At 40.7% G+C, this 23,198-nt stretch overlaps 1 protein-coding gene across 7 annotated transcripts in view; it reads right to left on the bottom strand.

Annotated features, from left to right (window-relative positions):
- Nucleotides 1-23,198, bottom strand: part of LOC110211258 (uncharacterized) — a 66,840-nt gene that overhangs the window by 23,075 nt on the left and 20,567 nt on the right. For 2 of the 7 annotated variants that reach the window (XR_013485817.1, XM_078152191.1), the window contains exons 2-3: nt 18,253-18,357; nt 13,480-13,588 (exon numbers count right to left, since the gene is read on the bottom strand). The exons of 2 other annotated variants lie outside the window; for them this stretch is intronic. Coding sequence is in view for 4 of the 5 variants with exons in the window: in XM_078152191.1 (XP_078008317.1) it covers nt 18,350-18,357 (8 nt within the window). In the remaining variant the exon portion in view is untranslated. Of the gene's footprint in view, nt 1-1,850; nt 9,643-13,479; nt 13,589-18,252; nt 18,358-23,198 lie in introns of those variants that run through there. 3 more of the 7 variants (XM_078152177.1, XM_078152173.1, XM_078152179.1) reach the window with 2 other exon arrangements.

Below are 23,198 nucleotides of genomic sequence, written 5' to 3'. Positions count from 1 at the left end.
TTGCCTTCTCCTCCTCTTCCTCCCCTCTTCTTCCCCTCCCCCTCCTCCCCCTCTCTCTCCCTCTCCTTCCTCTTCCTCCCCTCTTCTTCCCCTCTCCCCTCCCCCTCCTCTTCCTCCCCTCTTCTTTCCCTCCCCCGTCCTCCCCCCTCTCTCCCCCCTCCTTCTCCTCCTCTTCCTCCCCTCTTCTTTCCCTCCCCCGTCCTCCCCCTCTCTCTCCCTCTCCTTCTTCCTCTTCCTTTCCCTGTCTTTCTTCATCTCTACACTCTCAGATCTTGCTCTTCTCATGAGGCTTCTCTCCTCACTCCTCCCTTAACATTGTGTGGGATGCCACTCAAATTAAAAAACACAGAGGTATCCAAGGAGAAACAGAAAGTTAATTTATTATTATTATTATTATTTCAAATCTCGAGATTTGGGTGTCCCTCCACCAGTATGTTCTGATGAGGGGAAACAGAGTACAGGAGCAAAGGACCTGATTAAATAGCCCTAATGGATAAAGCCTCCCTTCCACCAACTGGCCAGTGCTTTGGCTCACAATCTATGGAAACAGAAGACAAAACAGAGAACAATATACACGTCTGTATTTAGCCCCTTAGTTTGCTGCGGTAATACCAAAGAAGCAATTAAAGACGTGCAGTCAAGCTAGACACTGTACTGTATAGCCAGGTCACCATGACTGAAATATAGCAGGTACAAGAGATGGGGGTGCTTCTTCAGGAGTTTCAGGCTTGGCACACTTTAACTACTGATATAACAATGGCATAGAAAAGGGGGGGGGTACTTGGGGCTAGATATCTAGTAAACTAAAACTTAGGCCTATCAGGCTACTACGCCTGCCTTGAGTCTAATACAATTTCTATTTATTCTTCTGAGAAATCATCACGGGACCCCTTACCCCACTCAGCCTTATCCCAAACCTTAATTACACTGAGGAGTCTTCACTGGCACATCCCATTCAACATGAAACAGCCTGGTTGGCCTGCCACAAAGCCCCAATGTCTCCCCAGAGGGCTGAGTAGAACACTGAGGAATTTCCTGCTCACCAGTGGAAAATGATTCTCAACTTTTCATTATACCTGGGACCTTCAGGTACTACCTTTTCCATGAAGCCTCGTTTGGTACCCAGCTAAAAGTATTCCCTTCCTCTGGAAACTTTTTATACTTATCTACTATGTGTTTGTTATGTATGCATTCACAACCTAACACAATCTGTTGTTGTTATTTATGGACACCTTAACACAGTGCCCAGAGCATTGTAGGTGCTTAATAAATGTTTATTGATTGACTGATTGATTGAGTAATTGATGTCTTATCCCTCTATGAGACTGGGAGCTTCTCAGAAGGATATTATCTTCAACACTTAGCAGAATGCTTTTTCTGCTTTCTTTTTTTCTGATGATTTCCTCATGTTAGTCTCAGTGTAGAAAACTGCCTCCACCTATGCAAATTGGCAACTCTTTTGCACCTTATAGTCTTAGAAAGTTTCCTTGGGTTCTGAAAGGTTAGTATCTTATCTAGAGATCACACAGCTATGACAAGTCAAAGGTAAGATGTGAACCCATGTCCTGTTGACTTCAAGGCTAGTCCTCTATGTCAAGCTGTCTCTGGCCCTTCTTATAGTAGGCACTTAATAAATGTTGGTTGAATTGAATTTGTCGATTTTGTTGCTGAATTTGTTATCTCTTTCAATGGACTCCCAGTAATTTCTAGCTCTCTCACTTATCACTGTAAGATGACAGCAGCTAATAGCAAGAAAACACACAAACGTGCTTCCCGTGGGCAGACCTTCACCTGAGCTAAGCTACATTATCTGGTCAGCGAATGTGAATGGGACAAAGGTGCTTCCCCCCCCCCCCCCCCGTAAGACAAGAGAAAGCAGAGGCAAAGTTCGAAGAACTAAGATCAAGACTGAAAAGAAGAAATATCGGCAAAAGCATAAGCCAGTGAATATGTGCAACTGTGGGTCTACATATAGCAAATCACCTAATTCAATAGTATAAGATTTCATCTTCATGAGCTGATTAGACTTTACTTTTAAACAAGTACTTTCCTTTCCAGACAATGAGATCAGTTCAAGACAGTGGGGACAAATGTAAAGAGTTGACTCAGAATGAGTCAGGCTGCCATTGATTAGGGAGCAGCTAAATAAATTGAGATGCAGAAATAGCAAGTAGCACATGATGGATGACCAACCGTGAATGACTTAGCTATTCTCAGCAATACAATGATCCAAGACAATTCCAGAGGACTCATGATGAAAAATACTATCCACCTTCAGAGAAAGAACTGATGGAGTCTGAATGCATATTGGAGCATACTATTTTTCACTTTATTTTTTCATTTTTTTTGTCTGCATTTTCTTTCATGACATAACTAATATGGAAATATGTTTTGTGTGATTGCACACATACACTCTATATCAGAATGATTACCATCTCAGGGATGTGGGAGGGGAAGGAGGAAGGAAAAGAATGTGGAACTCAAAATTTTAAAACACCAATGTTAAAAATGGTTTTTACATGCAACTGAGAAAAATGTTATTTTAAAAAAACAACAAGTTGAATGTGATAGAATATCATTGGACCATCAGACATGGCTATAAAGAATAGAGACAGCATGGGAAGCCTTGGATGCACAGATGCAGAGTGAATCAGTCCATCAACAGGCATTTAAACAAAACCAAGAAAACAATATACAGGCTGGCCGCAACAATGAAAATAGAAAGAACAAGAACAAAAAATCCCACAAAACTAAATGCTGTGTAATTATGGTGACCAAGTTTTTCCCCAAAGAAGTGATGACAAAATGCACCTTTTGCCCCCTCATTGGAGAGATGGGGGGCTATGTGTGCAGAATACTGCACGTCTTGTTAGATTCAATTGATGGGGTGGTTAGTTTTGCTGAACCACTTTTCTTTTCCCCCTACACCTTTTCTTTTTAATTTTTTGTTACAAGAGGTAGCTGGTGCAGGGATAGGGTAGGAGGGATATTATTGGAAAAGGTGATGGTTAAGGGTAATCTAGGATTGATGTTTGGCAGGACAGGCATGCCAGTAGCATAAGGCGACAAGATTTTCAAGGGAAGGGAACAGCATATCAGGTAAGAATTTCTGGGGCAGCTAGGTGGCACAGTGGATAGAGCACTGGCCCTGGAGTCAGGAGGACCTGAGCTCAAATTTGGCCTCAGACACATAACATTCACTAGCTGTGTGACCCTGGGCAAGTCACTTAACCCCATTGCCTAGCTTAAAGGAAAAAAGAAATTTCCAAGTAGTAGCGTATGCCACTTAAATTTTGGTTCTATGTATCTCTCTTTGGTTTCATAGCCAAATTTCTAGCAAAAGCTGTTGTTACCCACTGCCTCTACTTTCTCAAGCCCATTTCAAACACCTTACAAGGTGGCTTCTGACAACCACTTTATTGTTAGCAATTGATTGCTAAATGTAATCTCCTTTTCTCAGTCCTCATTCTTTTTGACCTTTCTGCTGCTATTGATTCTAGTAACCATTTCCTCTTCTCTTTCACTGCCCAAACTCTAGAAATAATCCTATGAATAAGTTGCCTCTGTTTCTTCACACCCTCCCCAGCTTCCTCTACATGTCTGGCAATCAAGCTTCTGATCCAACTATTTTCACCTAAACTGCTTCTCACAGAGAATACCAATGACCTCGACTACTAACTCTCATGGTCCTTCCCCATCCTTCTCCTCCTTGACTTCTCCACAGCTTTTGACACTGCTCACCACTTCTCCTTCCTTCATTTCTGTGACCCTGCTCTTTCTGTATTCTCTTCCTGCTTGTCTGACTACACCTTCTCTGTTTCCTCGCTGCATCATCCTCCATCTTCCCCTAACCATGGGTGTCCCCCAAGGCTATGTCATCCATCATCTTCTCTGCCCCCCTCTATGTACTCTCTCAGTGTAAATGATCTCACTAATTCTCATGTGTTCAATTATCATCTCTACATGGATGACTGCAAAAGCAACCTTAATATATCTTTGGAACTACAGGCCCAAATCTCTAGTCCCCCTGCTGGTTATTGTATCAGTTGTTCTGTAGACAGTTCAAACTCAACACATTCAAAGGGAAATTCATATTGTCCTCAGAAGCCGCTTCTCCTCCAGATCCTTCATTCTAGTTAAGGCCTTCATCACCTCTTCCCTGAATTTTTACAAGAGGCACCTACACAGACTTCCAGAGTTCCAGTTTCCAGTCTCTCTTTTCTCTAATCAATTCTCCATTCAGCAACAAATCGCTATGTCTACAACACAGATCCTACTAGGCACTTCTCTATTCAAAGATCTTCAAGGGTACCCTATGGCCTTTAAGATAAAATACAAACTCCTTAGGCTGGCATTAAAAGCCTTATGCAATATTCCTTCCATCTACTTTTCCAGGCTAATCATACCTTACTTCCTCCCTTCATTTACCTTCTGTTCTAGTCAAACTGGCCTGAGAGCTATTCCTCTTGGAGGGGATGAGACACAGAGAGCGGAAAGTCTTCTGCACCTTTCCTCCAATATCTGCTCCTCAATTTTCAGGGCTTCCAGGGATAATCAAGCCCTAAAGAAAATAGTTTCAGTGATTCAAACTCCTAAGATAGTGATTTACAACAGAAGGCAAACTTATTAATTTACTATGAAGGGCATACATTTCTAGTGACCAGAAATTCATGTCCCCTACTCAGGTCATCCTCTTTCCAGCATCAAGGTGTTTTGGAAGACGCTTGGTAATGCTAGGACCAGAGCACACGAAGTTGAATCATTTAGAATAGGAATTCTGAACCTGTGTGCCATGAGCTTAATTTTTCAAATATTTAAATAACTACATGTCAGCATAATTGGTTTCCTTTTTAATCCTATGAGGTTTATTCTGGCATTTAAAAACATTATTCTGAGAAGAGGTTCATGGGATTCACCAAGTTGCTGTCCAAAGGGTACATGATGCACAAAAAGCTAAGAATCTTTGGCTCTTAAGGAATATTTCTAGAGGCTATGATGGAGCCTGATGATTTATCCATGTTTCACTTGACTTATCCAGGGCCACTTTCATAGGAACCAGGTACAAGATCTGTTTTCATCTCTTTGACAAAGTACTGAATCGATTCTAAAGAATTCTTAATCTACCACTCCTCTTTTTAATTCAACAAATATTTATTAAGAACCTAATATGTACAAGGAACTATGCTAGGAAATAGGAAAACAAAATACAAAGGCAAAAATGAAAAAAATAGTTCCCGCCTTCAAGAAACTTACATTCTGCTGGGGAATACAACATGTGTATAGAATGAATGATAAAGTACAGGCTTTGTTGTTGAGTCCTCTCAGTCATGTCTGACTCTGTGATCCCATTTGGGTTTTTTGTTTTTGTTTTTGCTTTTTGTCAAAGATACTGGAGTGGTTTGCCATTTCCTTCTCATTTTACAGATGATGAAACTGAGGCAAACGGGGTGAAGTGACTTGCCCAGGGTCAAGCAGCCAGTAAACGTCTGAGACTGAATTTGAACTCAGGTCTTCCTGACTCCAGGCTCAGTGCTGTATCCATTGTGCCACCTAGCTGCTCTATATTATTAAATGGATATGAAATAACTAGAGGAAGAAGACAGCACTGACAACTAGGGGAGATAAGGACAAGTCTCATATAGAAGGTACCTTCTGAACAAGTCTCATACAGGAGGTAGCTTAAAGTGAGTTAGGGATTCCAAAAGGCAGAGATAAAAAGGAGATATGTTCTATGGGGTGGGGCTGTGCAAATGTACGCAGTCAAGAGAACTAATGCAAGTTCAAGGAAAAAAATAAGTAAAATAAGAGTTCATGAAGATGGAGTAATCTACAATAAGTCTGCAAACATTGAATGAAGTCACACAGCAAAGGCTTTAAATGACAAGCGGGAATTTTATGGTCTACTTCAGGCAATGGAGAGTCACTGAAAAGTTCTGAGAAGGGCAGCAACATGGCCGAATCCAGGCTTTAGGAAGATTATCTTGGCAGCTGTATGGAAGACAGATTGTAAAGGGGAGAGAATGGAGGCAGGATGACCAATTAGGACGATGTTCCAATAGTACCAATACAAAGTAGCCAGGGCCTGAATTAGGGTGGTAATCATGTGAGTGGTTGCAGGAGGTCTACCTGAAAAGACTTGATTACTGATAGGATGGGGGCAAGGGAAGAGAAGAATGAGTCAAAGTGATTCCAAGGATGCAAATCAGGGTGACTGAAAGAATGGTACTGGTCTCAATAAGAATACAGAAGTATAGAGAAAATGAAGGGATGGGGAGAAATAATGAGTTCTGTTTTGGACATGTTGAGTTTGAGATGATTACAGCACATCTAATCGGAGGTTTCCAAGAGCAGGCAGTTGGTGACATGGCACAAGAGCTCTGAAAGATACACAGATCTGAGAGTCATCTTCATAACGATGATGACTGGGCTTATGGGACCTGATACGATCACTGAGAGGGAGAGACTATAAGGAGAGAAGAAAAGAAGATAGAGACTTGGCGGACATCCAAAGTTAGGAGGTGGGACACAGATAATGAACGAGCAAAGGAGATCAAGAAGGTCTGGACAAACAGGTAGGAGGAGAACCACGAAAGAGCTGTGTCTGTCATCAGCCTCATTTTATCAGCATCACAATGATAAATGGCATAAGAATGTTTTAAAAATACCTGCCTCTAAATCTTAAATTTATTTTTCTTTGAAAAATATTTTCTAGCATGATACTATTTCCTTCACAACAAACTTGATGATTCCATGTATTTTTCAAAAGCAAGCACTAATTTCCATGAGTTCAATAAAAACAATGACATAATCAAATTTCATGAGCTCATCATAGAGTTAGAAGCACAAATCCCACACATGAGGATCTGCCTGCAGCTATCCTAGTCTTTATGAATAATGTTTCTAATGTGGAGATGTTTCTTAAAGAACAGAATTCAATAGTCGAGAATTAGGTAAGATGTCTGATATTAGATAAATAAATAGTTAAATTTTGCTCTACCCATTTTTCAGATTTCAGTAATTATAATACTGACCAAGACTTGATGCAAAATTGTCCTATCAGTAAGACTCTTATCTTAATAATGAATTCCAGAGTGTTTTCATGACAGATGTCTATTAAGCAAGACTATTTAATCTAGTTGTTACAACTTGTCCAAACTTGGATTGCACTGGGACTTTAGAAGATTCTTCTATCTCCTCCATAAGAGTTAGAGTACACTCATGAAATAACTGAAGGATTAATTCCAGGAATTTTGGAAGCACACACTCCTGAAATGGGGAAAAGATCAGAACCTGGGACCATGACAAATGAATGAAATATTTGCCTGTAGGCAGAAGCAGTAATCAACTTACTGGCACAAGGACTGGAGATGATGCCATCTTGACAAAGTCATGTGGTTTAGGAGGACACACATGCCTTTACTGAGGGAGGCAGAGAAAGATAGTGTTTTATGTTGGCCTTCTAAGGTTAAAAGGACAATAATATGAGCTCCCATTACATATGGTGCTTTATCCTGCACTATTTATCTATATAAATATCATTATCTCCTCCATGGGCTCCCACTCAGTAGAATGCAAACTCCTTGTGGGGAGGGACTGCTTTGTTTTATCTTGACATCCCCATCAAGCAGCAAGCATATTGACTCACATACAGTAGGCACTTGATAAATGCTCATTATTGTTCTTGTTACTTTTTTTTAGGGTTTGCAAAGTGCTTTATATACATTCTCATTTGATCCTCACAACTGCTCTGTGACATAGGTGGTTCAAGTATCATCCTACAGATGAAGAAACGCAAGAAGAGGGCGGTAAAGCATTATGGGTAAGTTCGGAGTTTCAGTGGAGAGAATGATTGGGAGATGGTGAGGAATGCTGAGGAGTGACTGGGCCGGATGGAGGCTGAGGGGGTTCCCTTCTAAATGTGAAATTCCATGATTCGATGATTTTGTGAAGAGCTGTACTAGGACTTGGAACAAAGGTTTTTGACTTCAAGTTCAGTGTGTTTGCTATTTTACTACCATCATCTGGTTTTCAGCCTCTTTCTGTACATGTAATGAATAGGTTATCTGTGGGAAAGCAGTAATAACAATACTTCACATTTACATATCACTTCAAGGTTGTAAAGCATTTTACATACATCTTCTCATCTGATTTTCACAAAACTCCTATGAGAGAGGTAGTTCAGATATTATTATCCCCATTTCATAAATGAGGAGACTGAGGCTCAGAGAAATGGCTTGCCCAGAGTCACACGAATAGCATGTGCCTGAGGAAGGCTTTGAATCTAGGTCTCTATCCACTACTCCCATGTGGCCTCATGGTGGGGTCACACTTCGGGTATTTGTTCATTCTGGTTCACACCTTATTCTTCCCTACTGTTGATACTTTACTCTTCTTCCCAGAACACACTAAATCAAATCACTTTGTTAAGCCCAACAAATACCATTCAGCAGCTGTCTACATGATACTAAACATGTGGCCATTTGGAAACACTGGAATTTTTTACTGAATTTCTCAATTTCCAAACAGATGTTTAGCATCATGTGGAAAGAGCTAGAATGTACTGTCCCAGCTTGGCCTAGATCTGAGACAGCCTAGTAAAGAAGGACCAATTCCTCACCTCTCCTTCCTGTTCCTCTTCCATGGGGCCTGCCTTATACAGACCAAGATAGATTGAGCATCTGCTAGAAATCAGACCTCAGGGGGATTCTGCAGGGTAGGGGGAGCAAATATTTGATCTTCCCATGACAAGCATTTCGATACATAGATGGGTGATGGAATATGTTCTGGGTCATTCTAGGAATAGAATTAAGCTGTCAAGGCTACCAGTGATGGAACATGTGGGATAGAGGAGTTTCTTCATAGCTTCTGCATTTGGAGAGCTCTTGGCATAAGGTAAAGAACTGAGAAAAAGACAGGTAAATTGCCATGATAGCTAGCTGTGTTCAAATGGATGGGTTTTGTTTGATTGTGGCTTTTTTAAAAAAAAATGAAAAACCTATTTTTATATCCTGGAAGATGGCTCATAGTAACAGTTTTTCATCTAATTTTAACAGAAGTTATGCAAGGAATGATCTGTAAAATAGTATATCTAGTTCTTGACCAGGGAACATTGTATAACATTCTATCAAGAGAATAACTAATATTAGCTATGTGACCCTGGGCAAGTCACTTAACCCCCTTGCCTTAAAAAAAAAAAAAGAGAGAGAGAGAGAATAACTAATTACAGGTCCATATTGGTGGAAAGGGATTCAGGAGAGTTGAGCTACGATTAAGCTTTTCAAATTCCTTTGTTCTGTTATTATTATTTTAGCTTTTACAAAGGGAATATTAACTTCAGAAGGTATAATCACAAATATACAAACTTATTCCCCCAACACGTAGGAGCCATAAGCCTCCTCCTGCCCTTGAACCATCTTGGTCTCTGGGGAGGGGAAAAGGACTAGGCCCTCAACTTAGTTTGGTTGCTATAGAATATACGGTCCCAATTCCAATTCCAACACCTCCCTTGAGCTTGTGTTCCAGGCACTCTGACTTCTCAGGGCTTAAATGGCAGGCAGCCTGGATGCACCACCACCCCTGCGTTCCTGGCTCCAACGTTGCCATGCCTGGAACTCCCATCTTGTGCACATTGGGCACCTGAAACTGAGGACAAACAATGAAGAACAGAAACAAACACCCCCAGGCCCAACTGGAGCCAGAGTAAAAGATAGAGAACGGGGAAGGATGTTCGTTCCCCGCTCCCTGGTTCAGTTCAGCTCCTGGCGTCCACTCGGAGAACAGCCAGAAAGATGGTGGAAAGCACTTGGAGGAAAAGAGAGTGAACAGCTCAGTCTCAAGGACACAGGCAGCCAATCAGGAGGCTACACTCAACCGTGTGGTAGGGGATGCACAGGACTCCCCGTGAGCCAAACTAGGCATGATCAAAAAGCCTGTCCAGCTTACATATTTCCCCCTGTTTGAGACTTGCTGCCCCTGGCAAATAGACAGGAGTGTGTTTTTTTTTTAAATACAGTCCTCATCCCCAAATTGGAATAGTTCTTGATGATTTCTGAGGAGGCATAAGCAATGTCCTTTCCCTTCTTGCTTTCCCAGTACCATACAGTTGAGACCCGAATATCATATGCAATCCCACATGTACAGATGAAAGTCAATTAGCTACAAATACAAAGTTTTGCCAGATTCCCAAACAAGGAACATTTCACAAAGTTCCCCAAATAAGCCAACAAAATAAGAAGAATTTTACATATCTCTGCTTGCTTAGACTTATTAGCTTTAGAGGGTCTTTCTCAACCTACAAGAAAAAGAAAAAGTCAAATAAAACTGGCTTCTATCTCCAACACAATCTGCTCTACCTTTATGCAACTCCCCTCACTTTTCCCCATTCCAGGCATAACAAAAAAAATCATGAAAAAGACCATCAATTCTGCCCTGACTCTCCTTACTCCCCCCTGCCCCAATCCATCAGGAAATGGATATTGGTTTCCCATTCAATTTAATTTAACAAATATTTATTGACTTTTTTAATATAAGAGATAGCTTGTCATTTTGGTTTTCCATCTAGCTTTAGAGTCAAGTATCCCCTTTGACCCATGCTAACCCAACCAGCCTTTTTTAATTCTATTTCACAGTATTTATGTTTCATAGACTCTATATTTTACCCAAACTGTTCTTCTAAGCTGTTCCCCTATCTCCACTTACCACGTCACATCACTTTCCCACACTGTCCCCCAAGGTCTCCTTTTTCATCCCTGGCTATCCAAATCCTCTTTTTCAAGGCTCAGTTTAGGTGCCGCTTCCCAGGAGACAACTTTTCTTAAAGTATTCTCTTCCTTCTCAAATTTTCCTAGAGCAGTCTGTAAGGATTTTTCCTGAACATACCCTATTATGTACTATTATATCACATTATGTATATATATGTACGTATATATGTGTGTATACACACACAAAATATACTAAGACTTTTGGAACATAGTATATGCATATATACATATATATGCATACACTTACATATATATACATGTGTATGTCTAAACCTGTGATTTCGTCGGTGGAGGGAACTCTTTATGAGGAAACTTCCTCTTTTGATACAGATAAGCAACCGTTCTGTGATTTTTAGTCTTAGACAATTGTTGGGACACTACCATCTAAAACCTCTTTGAAAAGTCTCGGCACCTTCTTCCACCACAATAGACCTGGTGAAGCTACAGCATCTGTGTGAGGGCTATGGGATGATGGGACACCATGACAATTAGCTGCTAATTAGAGCTTTCTGAAATATTAGGGCAATCATTCCAGAAAAATCACACTTAACTTTTTATGTCTGTTAAAGATGCCCCAGGGTAGCTATTAACTTCTGAACAGGGTGGTAGATCCCAGCACTTGAGTTACACTTAATTACCATTTCCATTATCATCTCTGTTTTCAGGAGGCTACAACTTGTTTTGTGGAGCTGTGTCAGACTGGCATGATGCAGATCCCCAAAGTCTCTGTGAATTTTAATTATGATATCTGGCTAAAATAGTAGAAGTGGCTGCTTATTCTTTTGTCATGCTATTAAAAAACAATTAGCTTTCAATAGAGAAAATTAGTTTTGCTAAGCAATTTATTTTTTGTATTAAGCTTTTTTGATGTTTTGAAGCTTGGAATTTTTTTTTAATGTTATAAACACAGGAGGCATTTAGAAACCAAAACATTCAAATATGTTTCAGAGTAGGGGGAGGGGAATAAGCATTTATATAGTGCCTAGTATGTGCCAGGCACTGTGCTAAGTGCTTTGCAATTACCGTCTCATGGGATCTTCCTACCAAAAGTGGGAGGTAGGTGCCATTATGATTTCCATTTTAGAGATAAGGAAACTGGGGCAAACAAAGGTGAAGGTGACTTGCCCAGGGTCACACAGCTAGTAAGTGTCTGAGGCCAGAGTGGAACTCAGCTCTTTTGGACTCAAGGATCCCTTCTATAACACATGGGAAAGGGGGCCATGTAGCTATGCCTAAAGCCCTCCAATGGAAGGCACCTATTTGGTGGCACATTCCACTTTGGGGCTGTAATTATAAGAAAGATTTTTCCTGACAATCAGGACTAGACTTGTCTTCTTGAAACTTCCTCCCCATTTGCCCTGGTTCTGTCTTCTGGGACCAAACAGAAAAAATTGAATCGCTCCAGTGAACAGAACTCCAGACCTGGAGTTAGGAAAACCTGAGTTCAACCTCAACCCCAGACACTTATCAGCTATATGACCACATTCAAGTCATTTAACTTCTATCTGCCTCAGTATTCTCATCTGTAAGGTGAGGACAATAGCATCTACCTCCCAAAATTATTAGGAGGATAAAATGAGACGGTATTTGTAAAGCACTTTACAAACTTTAAGATGCTATGTAAATGCTAATTATTATTATTATTGTAGTTTGTTGTTATTGTTAAATCTTTCAGTCATGTCTGACTCTTTATAACCCCATTTGGGGTTTTCTTGGCAGATACTGGAGTGGTTTGCCATTTCCATCTCCAATTCATTTTGCAGATGAAGAAACAGGCTAACAGAGTTAAGTGACTCACCCAGGGTCACAAAGCTAGTAAATATCTGAGGCCACATTTGAATTCAGGTCTTTCTGACTCTGGGCCTTGGTGCTCTATCCACTTTGATACATAGCTGCCCCTATTATTATTGCAGTCACTTAATGAAAGTTCATGCCCCCCCCCACATTAATTAATCATAGTTAGGTATAGTTCAGATCAAGAATGTCAAAACCAATCTGTCCAGAAAGGGAACACTTAAGAATTGGTGTTAGGTGACCAGGCCAGGGTATTGAATTCTGAAGATACCTGTCTTGAATGAGAGATCATTGAGGGTAGAAGGAGAAAATGATAGAAACTGTTTATAACCAATCATTAAAAAGCATCAAGATGTGCTGTGGAGCAGGCAATGTGGAAGTCAGCTTCTAGATGTTGGTGACAGAGCATATCAGGAGCAAAGTTTGAATTTATGTAAGCACAAGGAATGATTAGTTAGTTAATACAAATATTGGGCTGGGGTTGTGTTTTATTATGCTTCGTTAAAAAGGAAAACCAATGCATTTTTAGAATGTTTTTACAAGTAAATTTAATATATTGAAAATAAAAATTAAAAACGGAGAGAAAAAAGTACTTAGTACCTACTGGTTCTACAAGATTGCTCATGGTCAGAAGGCTGTGAACCGTGTATGTTGTTAGTGAGTGGTGTGTTGTCCAGGTGTGGATCCTTAGGTTCAGTCCTGGAAGGTTTAGGAAGGTGGAGAGAATGGACCCTGGCAGAATATGGCAGCTGATGCCCTTGGCTAGTACTCTGAGTCCTGAGATGAAAGTACACCAGATCCCTGTGCCTATCCCTGTGCAGGGATATCAGCAAGTCAGGAGTGATACTGGTAACCTTGGCAGAGATCGATATCTGACTGGCCCAGTTCTGTGTCCCCAGTGGTTTCCACTTAGACAAATGCTTACCTGAGTGGTGTAGTGCCTACAAGTAGATCCAGAGCTTAAGGAGTCATTGAGCTTGAGAATGCTTGTGTGTGAGTCCATTTCACAAGGCTGGAAACAGAGAGGTCAAGATCTGGGGGAAAGAAGGAGCAAGGAATAAATTGAGTTTGGAAAGGTAGAATATCTGAGATTACTGAGCCATGATCAGGAATGTAGGAAAATCAAAGCTTAAGGAGCTGGGAAGGCACCAGGTTTCAGGGTTATAGACTGGACCAGGATAAGATCAGAAGGCCAGATGACCAGCAGAAAGGAGAGTGGTTGGGGGCCTCAAATACCAGCTTTTTTGGTGTGTTCTTCAACTCTGAATGACCTCCTTATCCCTCCAGCATGATAGTCAAAGAAACTGGGATGGTCTTACATTCATATCACATAAGAATTTATTGAAGGAACTGGAGATGTTTCATCTGGAGAACAGAACATCATGGGATGGATGTGAGTGGAATTATTAGTCTCCAAGTATTTGAAGGGATATTCAGAGCTAGAAATGACCTTAGAGGGCTAATACCCTACCCCCTCCTCCTGTCCCATTTTGCAGATGAGAAACTGAAAAACAGGTTAAGTGACTTGTCCCAGATCACACAACTAGCAAGTGTCTGAGGCAGGATTTAAACCCAGGTCCTCCTGACTCCAAGTCTAGTGCCTTCTTATTCAAAATTTTTTCAACTATCAAGCATTATTTTCTTTTTGATGGTTGAGCAATGCATTGATCGGCGTTCTTAAGTGGTTCAGAATTGAGTTTTCTTTTTTTTATGTTGTAGCATATATTGTTCTCATGGTTCTGCTCATTTCATTCTGCATCAGTTCATAAAGTCTTCCCAGGTTTCTCTGCAACTTATGTCTTTCTTCATTTCTTACAGGACAGTAGTATTCCATTACATTTACATAACATAATTTGTTCAGACATTCCCCAATTCAGTCATTCAGTCAATTAACATTTATTAAGACTTAGTATATACCAGACATTGTGCTAAGTGCTGGGAAGACAAAGAAAGGAGAAAGACAGTCTGTGATCTCAAGGAGCAGAGATTCTCACAGTCCAAAGGCAGAGACAATGTACAAACAAGCTGTTTGCAGGATAAAATTAAAATAACCAACTAAGGGCACTTCATTTCCCCATCAGCTTTTCTGCTTGGTTTTAACTTCCAAGATAAGGTCATCACCTGAAATCTCATCATCATGGAGATTGATTCAGCTTTGATCCTCAGCTGCTTCTCCCCTTTGATTGGAGGGCTGGAGGATGGAGTGAGTGATGAATAAAGGACTCAGCCTTTTCTAGCCAACTTAATTTCCCACCAGCTGCTCTGCTTGGTTTTGACTCCAAGAACATCAGGTGGGTCCTCCTCCATCCCCTTTTCATCTTCCTTTTATGTATGGTCATCCTCCATTGATTGTAAGCTCCTTTACCATCTTCCCTTTTCTTATTTATGTCCCTAGCACAGTGTCCGGCACAATGTAGACACTCAGTAAACACTTCCTGATTTACTAACTGTTGAAGGAAGACACTAGGATTAAGGAGGATCAGGGCAAGCTTTGTGTCGAAAGTAGAATTTCATCTGGGACTTACAGAAAGCCAGAGAAGCCAGTAGGCAGAGGTGAGGAGGTAGAGGATTCCAAGTATAGGGGACAGCCAAGAGAATGCCTAGAGTTAGAAGATGGAGTGTCTTCTTAGTTTCCATAACTTTTTGCTGCCACAAATTATGTTATAAATATGTATGTACACTTGGATCCTTTTCTTCCTTCTTTGATCTCTTCGGGGTTTAGGCCTATCACTGACAATGATGGGTCAAGGGGTATGCAAAGGGACGTTATCTATGGCCATATGAAAAAATACTCCAAATTACTAATAATTAGAGAAATTAAATATAAATAAATATAGATATAAATAAATTAAAGCAATTCTAAGGTTCTACCTCACCCCTAACAGATTGGCAAAGCAGGAAAAAAAGAAAAAAGATGAATGTAGGAGGGACTATGAGAAAACAGGCACATTGATACACTATTGGTAGAGCTGTGAACTGGTCCAGCCATTCTGGAAAACAAGTTGAAACCATGTTCAAAAGGTTACTTAACTGTATGTGTTCTCTGATCTTTTTACTTCTAGCGAGGTCCTAACTTTTATTATGCATTTTGGTAGCTTGTCGGTAGAAAGGAAGACTCCCGTATCTCCAGTTTCCAAGGTTTCTTCTAGAACTCTCTTTAGAAGGGTCACTGGCAGCCCACCAGTCACCATGACAGTGGTTATTTTGGCTGGAGTGTCTCCTTTGAGTGCAACACCTTCATGTGATGCCAGTCAGGGCTAGGTATTTCTCTACATCTACTCTGTCAATCAGAACTAGAGGAACAGCGCTTCTGAACCAAGGTGGTTTCCTCAGGAGTCTATCTGGGAAATTCTTTTCAGGAGGGGGTCCAGATGGTTCACGCACACGGCCAAGAAGTTACCACTCCCTTTGGTAGCTCGTGCTGAGCATGTCTCTTCCTCTGCTTGTCACAGATTTTTCAGGGAATGCTTGTTTATTTACAGCTCATACTGAGCAGAATGCAACTGTGATCTGTCTAGCAAACAACCTCATCACATGCTTTTCGTGTGGTGAAATCTTTCCCCGACTTAAAAACAAAGCCACGTTGGAATATTCAGCAGCAAATGATACCATATGGCAGATTAGTATTTCACTCAAGGAAATGAGATCTAACATTCTAGCTATGCAGAGACGTGCCAAGGTTTAGTCTTATGCCTGCAGACTCAGAAAATTCAAAGTTAAGTCTGAGTAGTTCCGCATCAAAGGTCTACACTTTTGTCCCTGCCTGTAATTATTTCTCAGCTCTCCATAATAGAAAGTAATGAACAGCTTTACCTACAGCTTACTGGTAGGGTGTGTTACTTTTTAAATGTGGGGTTATTTTATAAACAATCTCCTGCAACCATTAATTCATTCTCATCAGATTCCAAGAGTAAGATGGCAAAGGGAAAGATTCAAAGGTAATAGTTTCATGTAATCCACCACACAGTCTGGTGTATTTCTCTACTTAAAGAACCATGATTTCATAGGCATAGGATAGAGTACTGAATTTGAGCTCAGGAAGACCTGAGCAGTGTGATGTTGGGTGAGGCACCTCGCCTACCCTCGGCTTCCTCGTCTATAAAACGGGCATAATAATGGCACCTAGATTGCCAGGCTAAAATGAGATAATGTATATAAAATGATTATAAGCCTTAAAGTCCTATGGAAATGTCAGTTTTATCATTACTTCCTTTTATCAGAGGAAATTATAAGCCCTTCACCTATTGGTTGATGGTTGCATAAATTGCTATGGCCCCAGAGGACATTTGTCACTTGATGGCCAACCTTCCAGAAATGAGCCTTTCTGCTGGAAGGGTAGTTAGTCACCTGTCTGTACTGCTGCTCTCCTATGGTACAGCCTTGGAGAACCCAGGGTTACCTCCAGGCCACAGTGAAGCATTCCCTGGAGCAAAGTATTAGTGAAAGATCTTTGCAGATCTGTTATTATTTTAACAGGTTGATTTTTAGAATCATTTAAGCCCTATAAAATTATAGTGAACTTCTATGCTGGCATAAATATGACCTACTTCAAGGAAACTGTCATATGAGATTTTAATCATGAAACAACTTGAATAAATATTAAAGTACCTATTCCATGTGTTCTAGTGCTAGGTACTGGGAGAGAGCCAAAGATAACTTGTCTATCACAGACTCCCAGGTTTATAGATTTATAGCTAGGAGGGGCTTTAGAGGTCACTCAGTTCAATCCATTCATTTTACAGCTAAGACAGGTATGTTCACATGGGTTGTCTAAATATAAAGACCTGGCTTGTGGGTAGCATGGATAGATAACTGGCCCACTCCTTTCCAAGGGAAACTGTAAATCCTTGAGGGGAGCAGGAAAAGGGCCACGGCTGGGCACTTATTCCTACCTTTGCCTATCTGTAGGCAGGGTATTGGGCTAGAATTATATCTGTCTGGCTCCTAAAATATCTATGGTCTAGTTTAGGGGTACAAATATGAGCAGGACAACGAGGTGGTACAGTGGATAGAGTGCCGGGCCCGAAGTCAGGAAGACCTGAGTTCAAATCTGGTCTCAGATACTTACTAGCTGTATGATTCTGGACAAGTCACTTAACCCTATTTGCCTCAGTTTACTCATCTGTAAAATGAGCTGGAGAAGGAAAATGGCAAACCACTCCAGTATCTTCACCAAGGGAACTCCAAATGGGGTCACCAAGAGTTGGAGACAACTGAAATGTCTGAACAACAAGGAATATGATTATAGAAGGAAAGCTGCTTCCTTGGGCATTCTTAAAGGGAAGGGTAAGTCCTTAGCTTATATGCGATAGCTTAGTCCCAGGGTGGGGAACCTGTAGCCTTGAGGCCACACGTGGGTCCTCAAGTGCGGCCTTTTGACTGAATCCATTTGAGAATCTAGAGCACCACATGTGGCCTCAAAGCTGAGGCCCCAGGTTCCCCACTCCTGGCTTAGTCCCTTCCAATAAATACGAGTTACACAGAAGTCCATCACAACAAGCAAATAGTGAGTAAATCTGTTTATCTAAACAAACTAGCACCAAGAAATCAGGGAAATTCTGCAGATTACAAAATCCCAGAAAATACACAGCTTAGACCTTGAGAGAAAGCCTATTCTCAACCTAGGAGAATCATTTGAGCAGTTTCTAGGGGAGATAAGCTGGAAATCACCTTTCAAAGGGCCTGGGGGATTTCTTACCTTTCTGGTTTATTGCTGCCACTCAAATAACCTGGCAACACCATTATATAACCTCTCCCCCATTGGAAGATGTTGTCACCAACTCCCCTTGCAAGGTTCACAAGACTGAAAGAAGAAATAAGTTATATGTTGCAGTTACAGGTTAATGTAAACAAGTAGAAACCCTATTAGCTCCAACAGAAATAACAGTATCAGTGGAGAACCCATCCTGAAAGACATTATCTAGCTCAGGCTGGTTATACACAAGCATTGAGTGGCACAACCAACTTCCGTGCCTCCTCTGATTGAGGTTCTCCCCTCATTCAGGCTGCATCTCATTCATTCATGCCTTCAGCTCTTGAAAAAACCCTTGTGTTTGGTCTTCTTGGTATGGAACCCCCTTCTGAAGCAGCGCTTCTGTTGCCTTAATTGGAGGTGCTACAACAGGTGAAGCACTTTGAGGAAATCCTCCCAGGCTAGGACAAAGGCTGAGAAAAGTCCCTAAGATTTCAACTTCAGAGAAAGCCATTTCTGCAGTGGTCAAGGCACAGGGTTTGTGTTTTGATTTCCGGGGTTTGAGACACGAAAGCTAGTCGCAAAGAGAAAGCATGTGGCTGATTTTTTCTATGAACATGGCTATGAAAAGAAGAAGCATGATGTTATAGCTTTGGGGATGGCAGAGTCAAGGTACTAGAGGGAGTGGCCAGGGATACAGGGGCTTGAGGAGGAAAATGCATAAGATGGTAAGAATGAGGCAAAGAAATCTAGGATGAAGGAGAGGTTTTTTTATGTGGTATCATGTGGGAATTTCAAAGGGCAAAGAAAAATGGCAACTAAGGTAGAGAAAGATGAAAACGAAGGGAGTGGTAGCAATGGAAAGGGGAGTTTCGTCTCAGCAGATGGCAACTCTGAATCACAGGGATTATGGGGGAAGGATATCTGACTTTGCTAGTCATAAGAAGAGGGAAGTAGCAGATGCGTAGGGCTTTCTAGGCTCCTTTGAGGACAAAAGGAAACATCTGTGCGTGGATAGCAGTATCAGCCATCTCTCTCTGCACACACTGGAGAGCAGGGTGTGGGAGGCAGCAGAGAAATCTTGTTGGATGCCTGGGTTGGTAAATATCTGAGGCCTAAGCCTGGAGTGGCCTAATTAAAATCAGGCATGGTCCAGGTTTCTTTGCTTCAGTCCATAATGGCAGAGGACGCCTAATTTCCATAAGAAATCCAGCACCTATCTGGGCTTGGCGTCTGAAGTCCTGGTTCAAGATGGGGTCTTGATGCTAGATCGTCACGGAGAAATGAGGCATTATTGTTTTTTAGATAGTTAAACAAGGTAGATTAGGTACTAGCAGGAGCGGAATCTCATCCTCCTAGACTCACTGATGGTGAAGGCAGGAGTAAGAGCTTTGGTGTCAGCAATGGCCCCTCCTGACTTGGGCATCCAGGGTGAGCTGGTGCATTGTTTCCTAGGATAATCTGGTGACAGAAGGCAGAGAAGGTCCTGTCCATGTATCTATTTTTTGAGGACCATCCTAGCTAAGAGTGCAGAAGTTAAGCCACAAAAGAGTAGCTACGAAATGATACATTTTCCAGCCATTCATGAAATGTGGAGAGGGGAACCACATTGATGGAGCTGTTAGGTAAAATGGGTGCTGGGAACAAGTATACTTGAGCTTTAGCCCAATTTCTGCTACTGAATTACTAGGCAGATTTAACCAACATAGTCTTTTATGCCTTGTCTCTCCATTTAGAAAATTCAGATGTCTTCAGGAAGTCTGTATGAATTATTTGGTACTTTTTTTTCCTTTGTGCTCAAACATATGCATCCTTCATTTCCCTCAGTCCCACCACTGCCTGACATTAGATTTTGTGTGGCATTCTTAGGGACTCCACTATTTTCATGAATTTATCACACAGAGTTGTGGATGAAGGAAATATATTGCCTCGCCCACAGGAAAAGTGTTTTTGTTAAACCCTAAAGTGCCAAGTAAATGTTAAGTTATTATTATTACCATCTCTGCTGAGCTCAGCAGCTCCAAAAAGCCATGTCTGAAGCCAAAAGATGAGGAAAGCCTAGGCTGAAGGCTACTGAACTCAGGCACCCAGGCCTCGGATTCCATCTTGCTCTTTTTCTGTGGCTGACTTCTGACTTCACCCCTGGATCCAGACTTAGCTGAGAACTATCTATCTCCACCCTTGTTTGCTGATATATGACTCCCTTGACTCTGCCCCACTTGTGTTTATCTGAACATATTTAAATACTTTTTGCTTATTAATTTCCTTGTATTCATTTCACATACATTTTACATATACCAACGTATGTACATGTGTCCTCCGCTAGAATATAACTTCCTTGAGAGCAAGGTCTTTCATTTTTATCTCCATTGGCTAGCAGGGTACCTGGCACACTGGAGGTACTTGACAAAATGCTTTCTTACTGATTAATTGATTGATTCTCTGACAGCCTGGGGGACAAATCTCTCTCTGTCTCCCACAGACATCAGTTGATAACTCTCCATTTTTAGGCTTGGCTCTCTGTATTGACATTTCTCTTGCCTCCCCCCTCTCCAACTCTCAACACTATCTCATTCTTTCCTTTAGATCTTTGAAACTGATCCCCACCTACCTCACTATAGAGGGTCATCATAAGTCCTACCAGGTCAGGCTCTACCCCTGGACCAGGCAGGGCCAAGTAGAAGATAGTTCCATATTTGCCTGTCTTTGGTGAAGGTATTTTATCTAAACTTTATATCTCCCACAGAGCCTAGCAACGTGATCTGCATTCAGTATATGCTTAATTTTATTTATGTTATTAATCAATCCATCAAATTAAGTAATTAATTTCTATTTAATATATTTCTATTTAATTAATATTATTAACGTTTAATTTATGTTTATTGAATTGAATTAGAAGGGACTTTAGACCCAGTCTAAACTCCTACTTTTTACCGAAATTTTTTCTACAACATTCCTGATATATCCATCCAGCCTTTGCTTGAACACTTTTAGTGATGGGGAATTCATGACTTCACATAGTAGTCCGTTCATTGTTGCGTGGTTCTTTTTGTTAGATTATTTTTTCATTATATTCAGTTGAAATTAGTTCCGTTGGACATGACACCCATTGGTCTTGGGTCCATCTTCTAGAACCACACAAAATAAGCTTCCTCTGTCTTCTACTTAATAACCTTTCAAATATTTGAAGGCGGCTGTCCCATCTCATTGTAGTTTTTGTTTAGATTTCTATTTCGGACACTAATTTTTTAAAGTATATTTAATCAATTTACAATAAAAATAGGCATATACATATGAAGGCAGCTAGGCAGTACAGAAAATAACAACCTGGACCTGGAGTCAGGAGGACCTTAAACTGCTATCTACCTCAGTTTTCTCATCTGTAGAATGAGGATAATAACCATATGGAACTCTCAGGGCTAAAGATAAAATAAGACCTTTGTAAATTGCTCTGTAAACCTTAAAGTGCTATATAAATGCTATTATTATTGTACATCAGTTGAAACTAGTGAATGACTCTCCTGCCATTCATAAAAGTATTTTTATGAAGTTTTGCATGTCTGTTCTATTTCTGCTCTGCATTATTTCAGAGAGATCTTTCCATATTTCTGCATAGTCTTTGTATTTTTTCTCCTTTTCAGGAATCCAGTACACCACTGCATGAATGCATTATAACTTAAGGAGATTTAATTTTTAAAATAAAGCTTTTAGGGGCAGCTAGGTGGTGCAGTGGATAAAGCACTGGCCCTGGATTCAGGAGGACCTGAGTTCAAATCCAGCCTCTGACACATAACACTTACTAGCTGTGTGACTCTGGCCAAGTCACTTAACCCCATTGCCTAACCTAAATAAATAAACAAACAAATAAACAAATAAAGGCTTTAAATAGTAACACATGAAGAAATAGGTGTTGGGCCTGGCTCTCCATGAAGCAAAAGCCTTGATTTAAAGTGTTGAGATAGGAGAATAGAAAAAGGAACCACAATCATTATCCCATTATTGATATTAACCAGTTTTCAGTCTTTAGCCATCATATAAGGACACGTGCAGATGAATCATGAGGTATATGAAGTTTGTCTTTGGCACCCTTCTCCCACAATTTGTGGGGGCAATTATGGGCTTATGACCTGAACATGTCTCTACTCTCCCAGCCCCCCACTTTCAAAATTTACTTCCATTCGTATGTAATTCCCTCAGGGCTGAGCTCAGCTGGAATGCACTCATAAACTAATGTATACTATGGTTCTAATGTCTGGCAGTGGCTCAATATCTTCTCTCTCAAGAGTATTTCTATTTCAACAAGAGATATAATACATCACCCAAAGGAATGGCTCTCTAATGGTGGAATTTCAAGAACACTTTTGGGACCTCTTGGATACTCCTCAAATCACAGCACATTAGTAGCTACCTACTCCATTTATTCGTAGGGCTGACCCTGGTGTAGTGTTAATACAACAATAAAACAGTAATTGTATTTCTAAATGCTCAGAAGTAGCGAGAATGTGAGATCTTTCTGAAGTCCCAATAGCCTTTGCTTCTAAATAAAACCTTCCAGAGTTTCTTAATTGACTGCTGCTTTTTAGATAGCCCAGGTAAGTTTATTAATCCCTGATTTCTTTTACAGTGGGAACATCCTACTCTGGTCGGACACACAGACTACGTTCAGGCGCTTTCAGAGACAAAAATCCCAACTTGAAGAAACGGAGACCGTTAAGAGACAAAAATAAAAGCAACTCTTTTATCAGGGAATTGCTATTCTGCAGATAATACTAGAATTGCATCAAAAAGGACAAATAATTGCTTCTGTTTAGAAACAAGGTATCCAGAAAACAATCTGTTTCAGAGGTCTTTTTTTATATTTTTTGGAAAGGTCTTCACTGGATACTGTTGCAGAAGCTTTTAAAAGAGACAGAATGCAGATGCCTAATGTGGCATCATTTAGGACTAAATTA

The sequence above is a fragment of the Phascolarctos cinereus genome, unplaced genomic scaffold (assembly GCF_003287225.1).
Source record: "Phascolarctos cinereus isolate Bilbo 61053 unplaced genomic scaffold, phaCin_HiC Scaffold_1;HRSCAF=81, whole genome shotgun sequence".
Classification (NCBI taxonomy): domain Eukaryota; kingdom Metazoa; phylum Chordata; class Mammalia; order Diprotodontia; family Phascolarctidae; genus Phascolarctos; species Phascolarctos cinereus.
The sequence above is the reverse complement of the archived record's forward strand: the minus strand, read 5'-3'. Positions and strand labels throughout refer to the sequence as shown.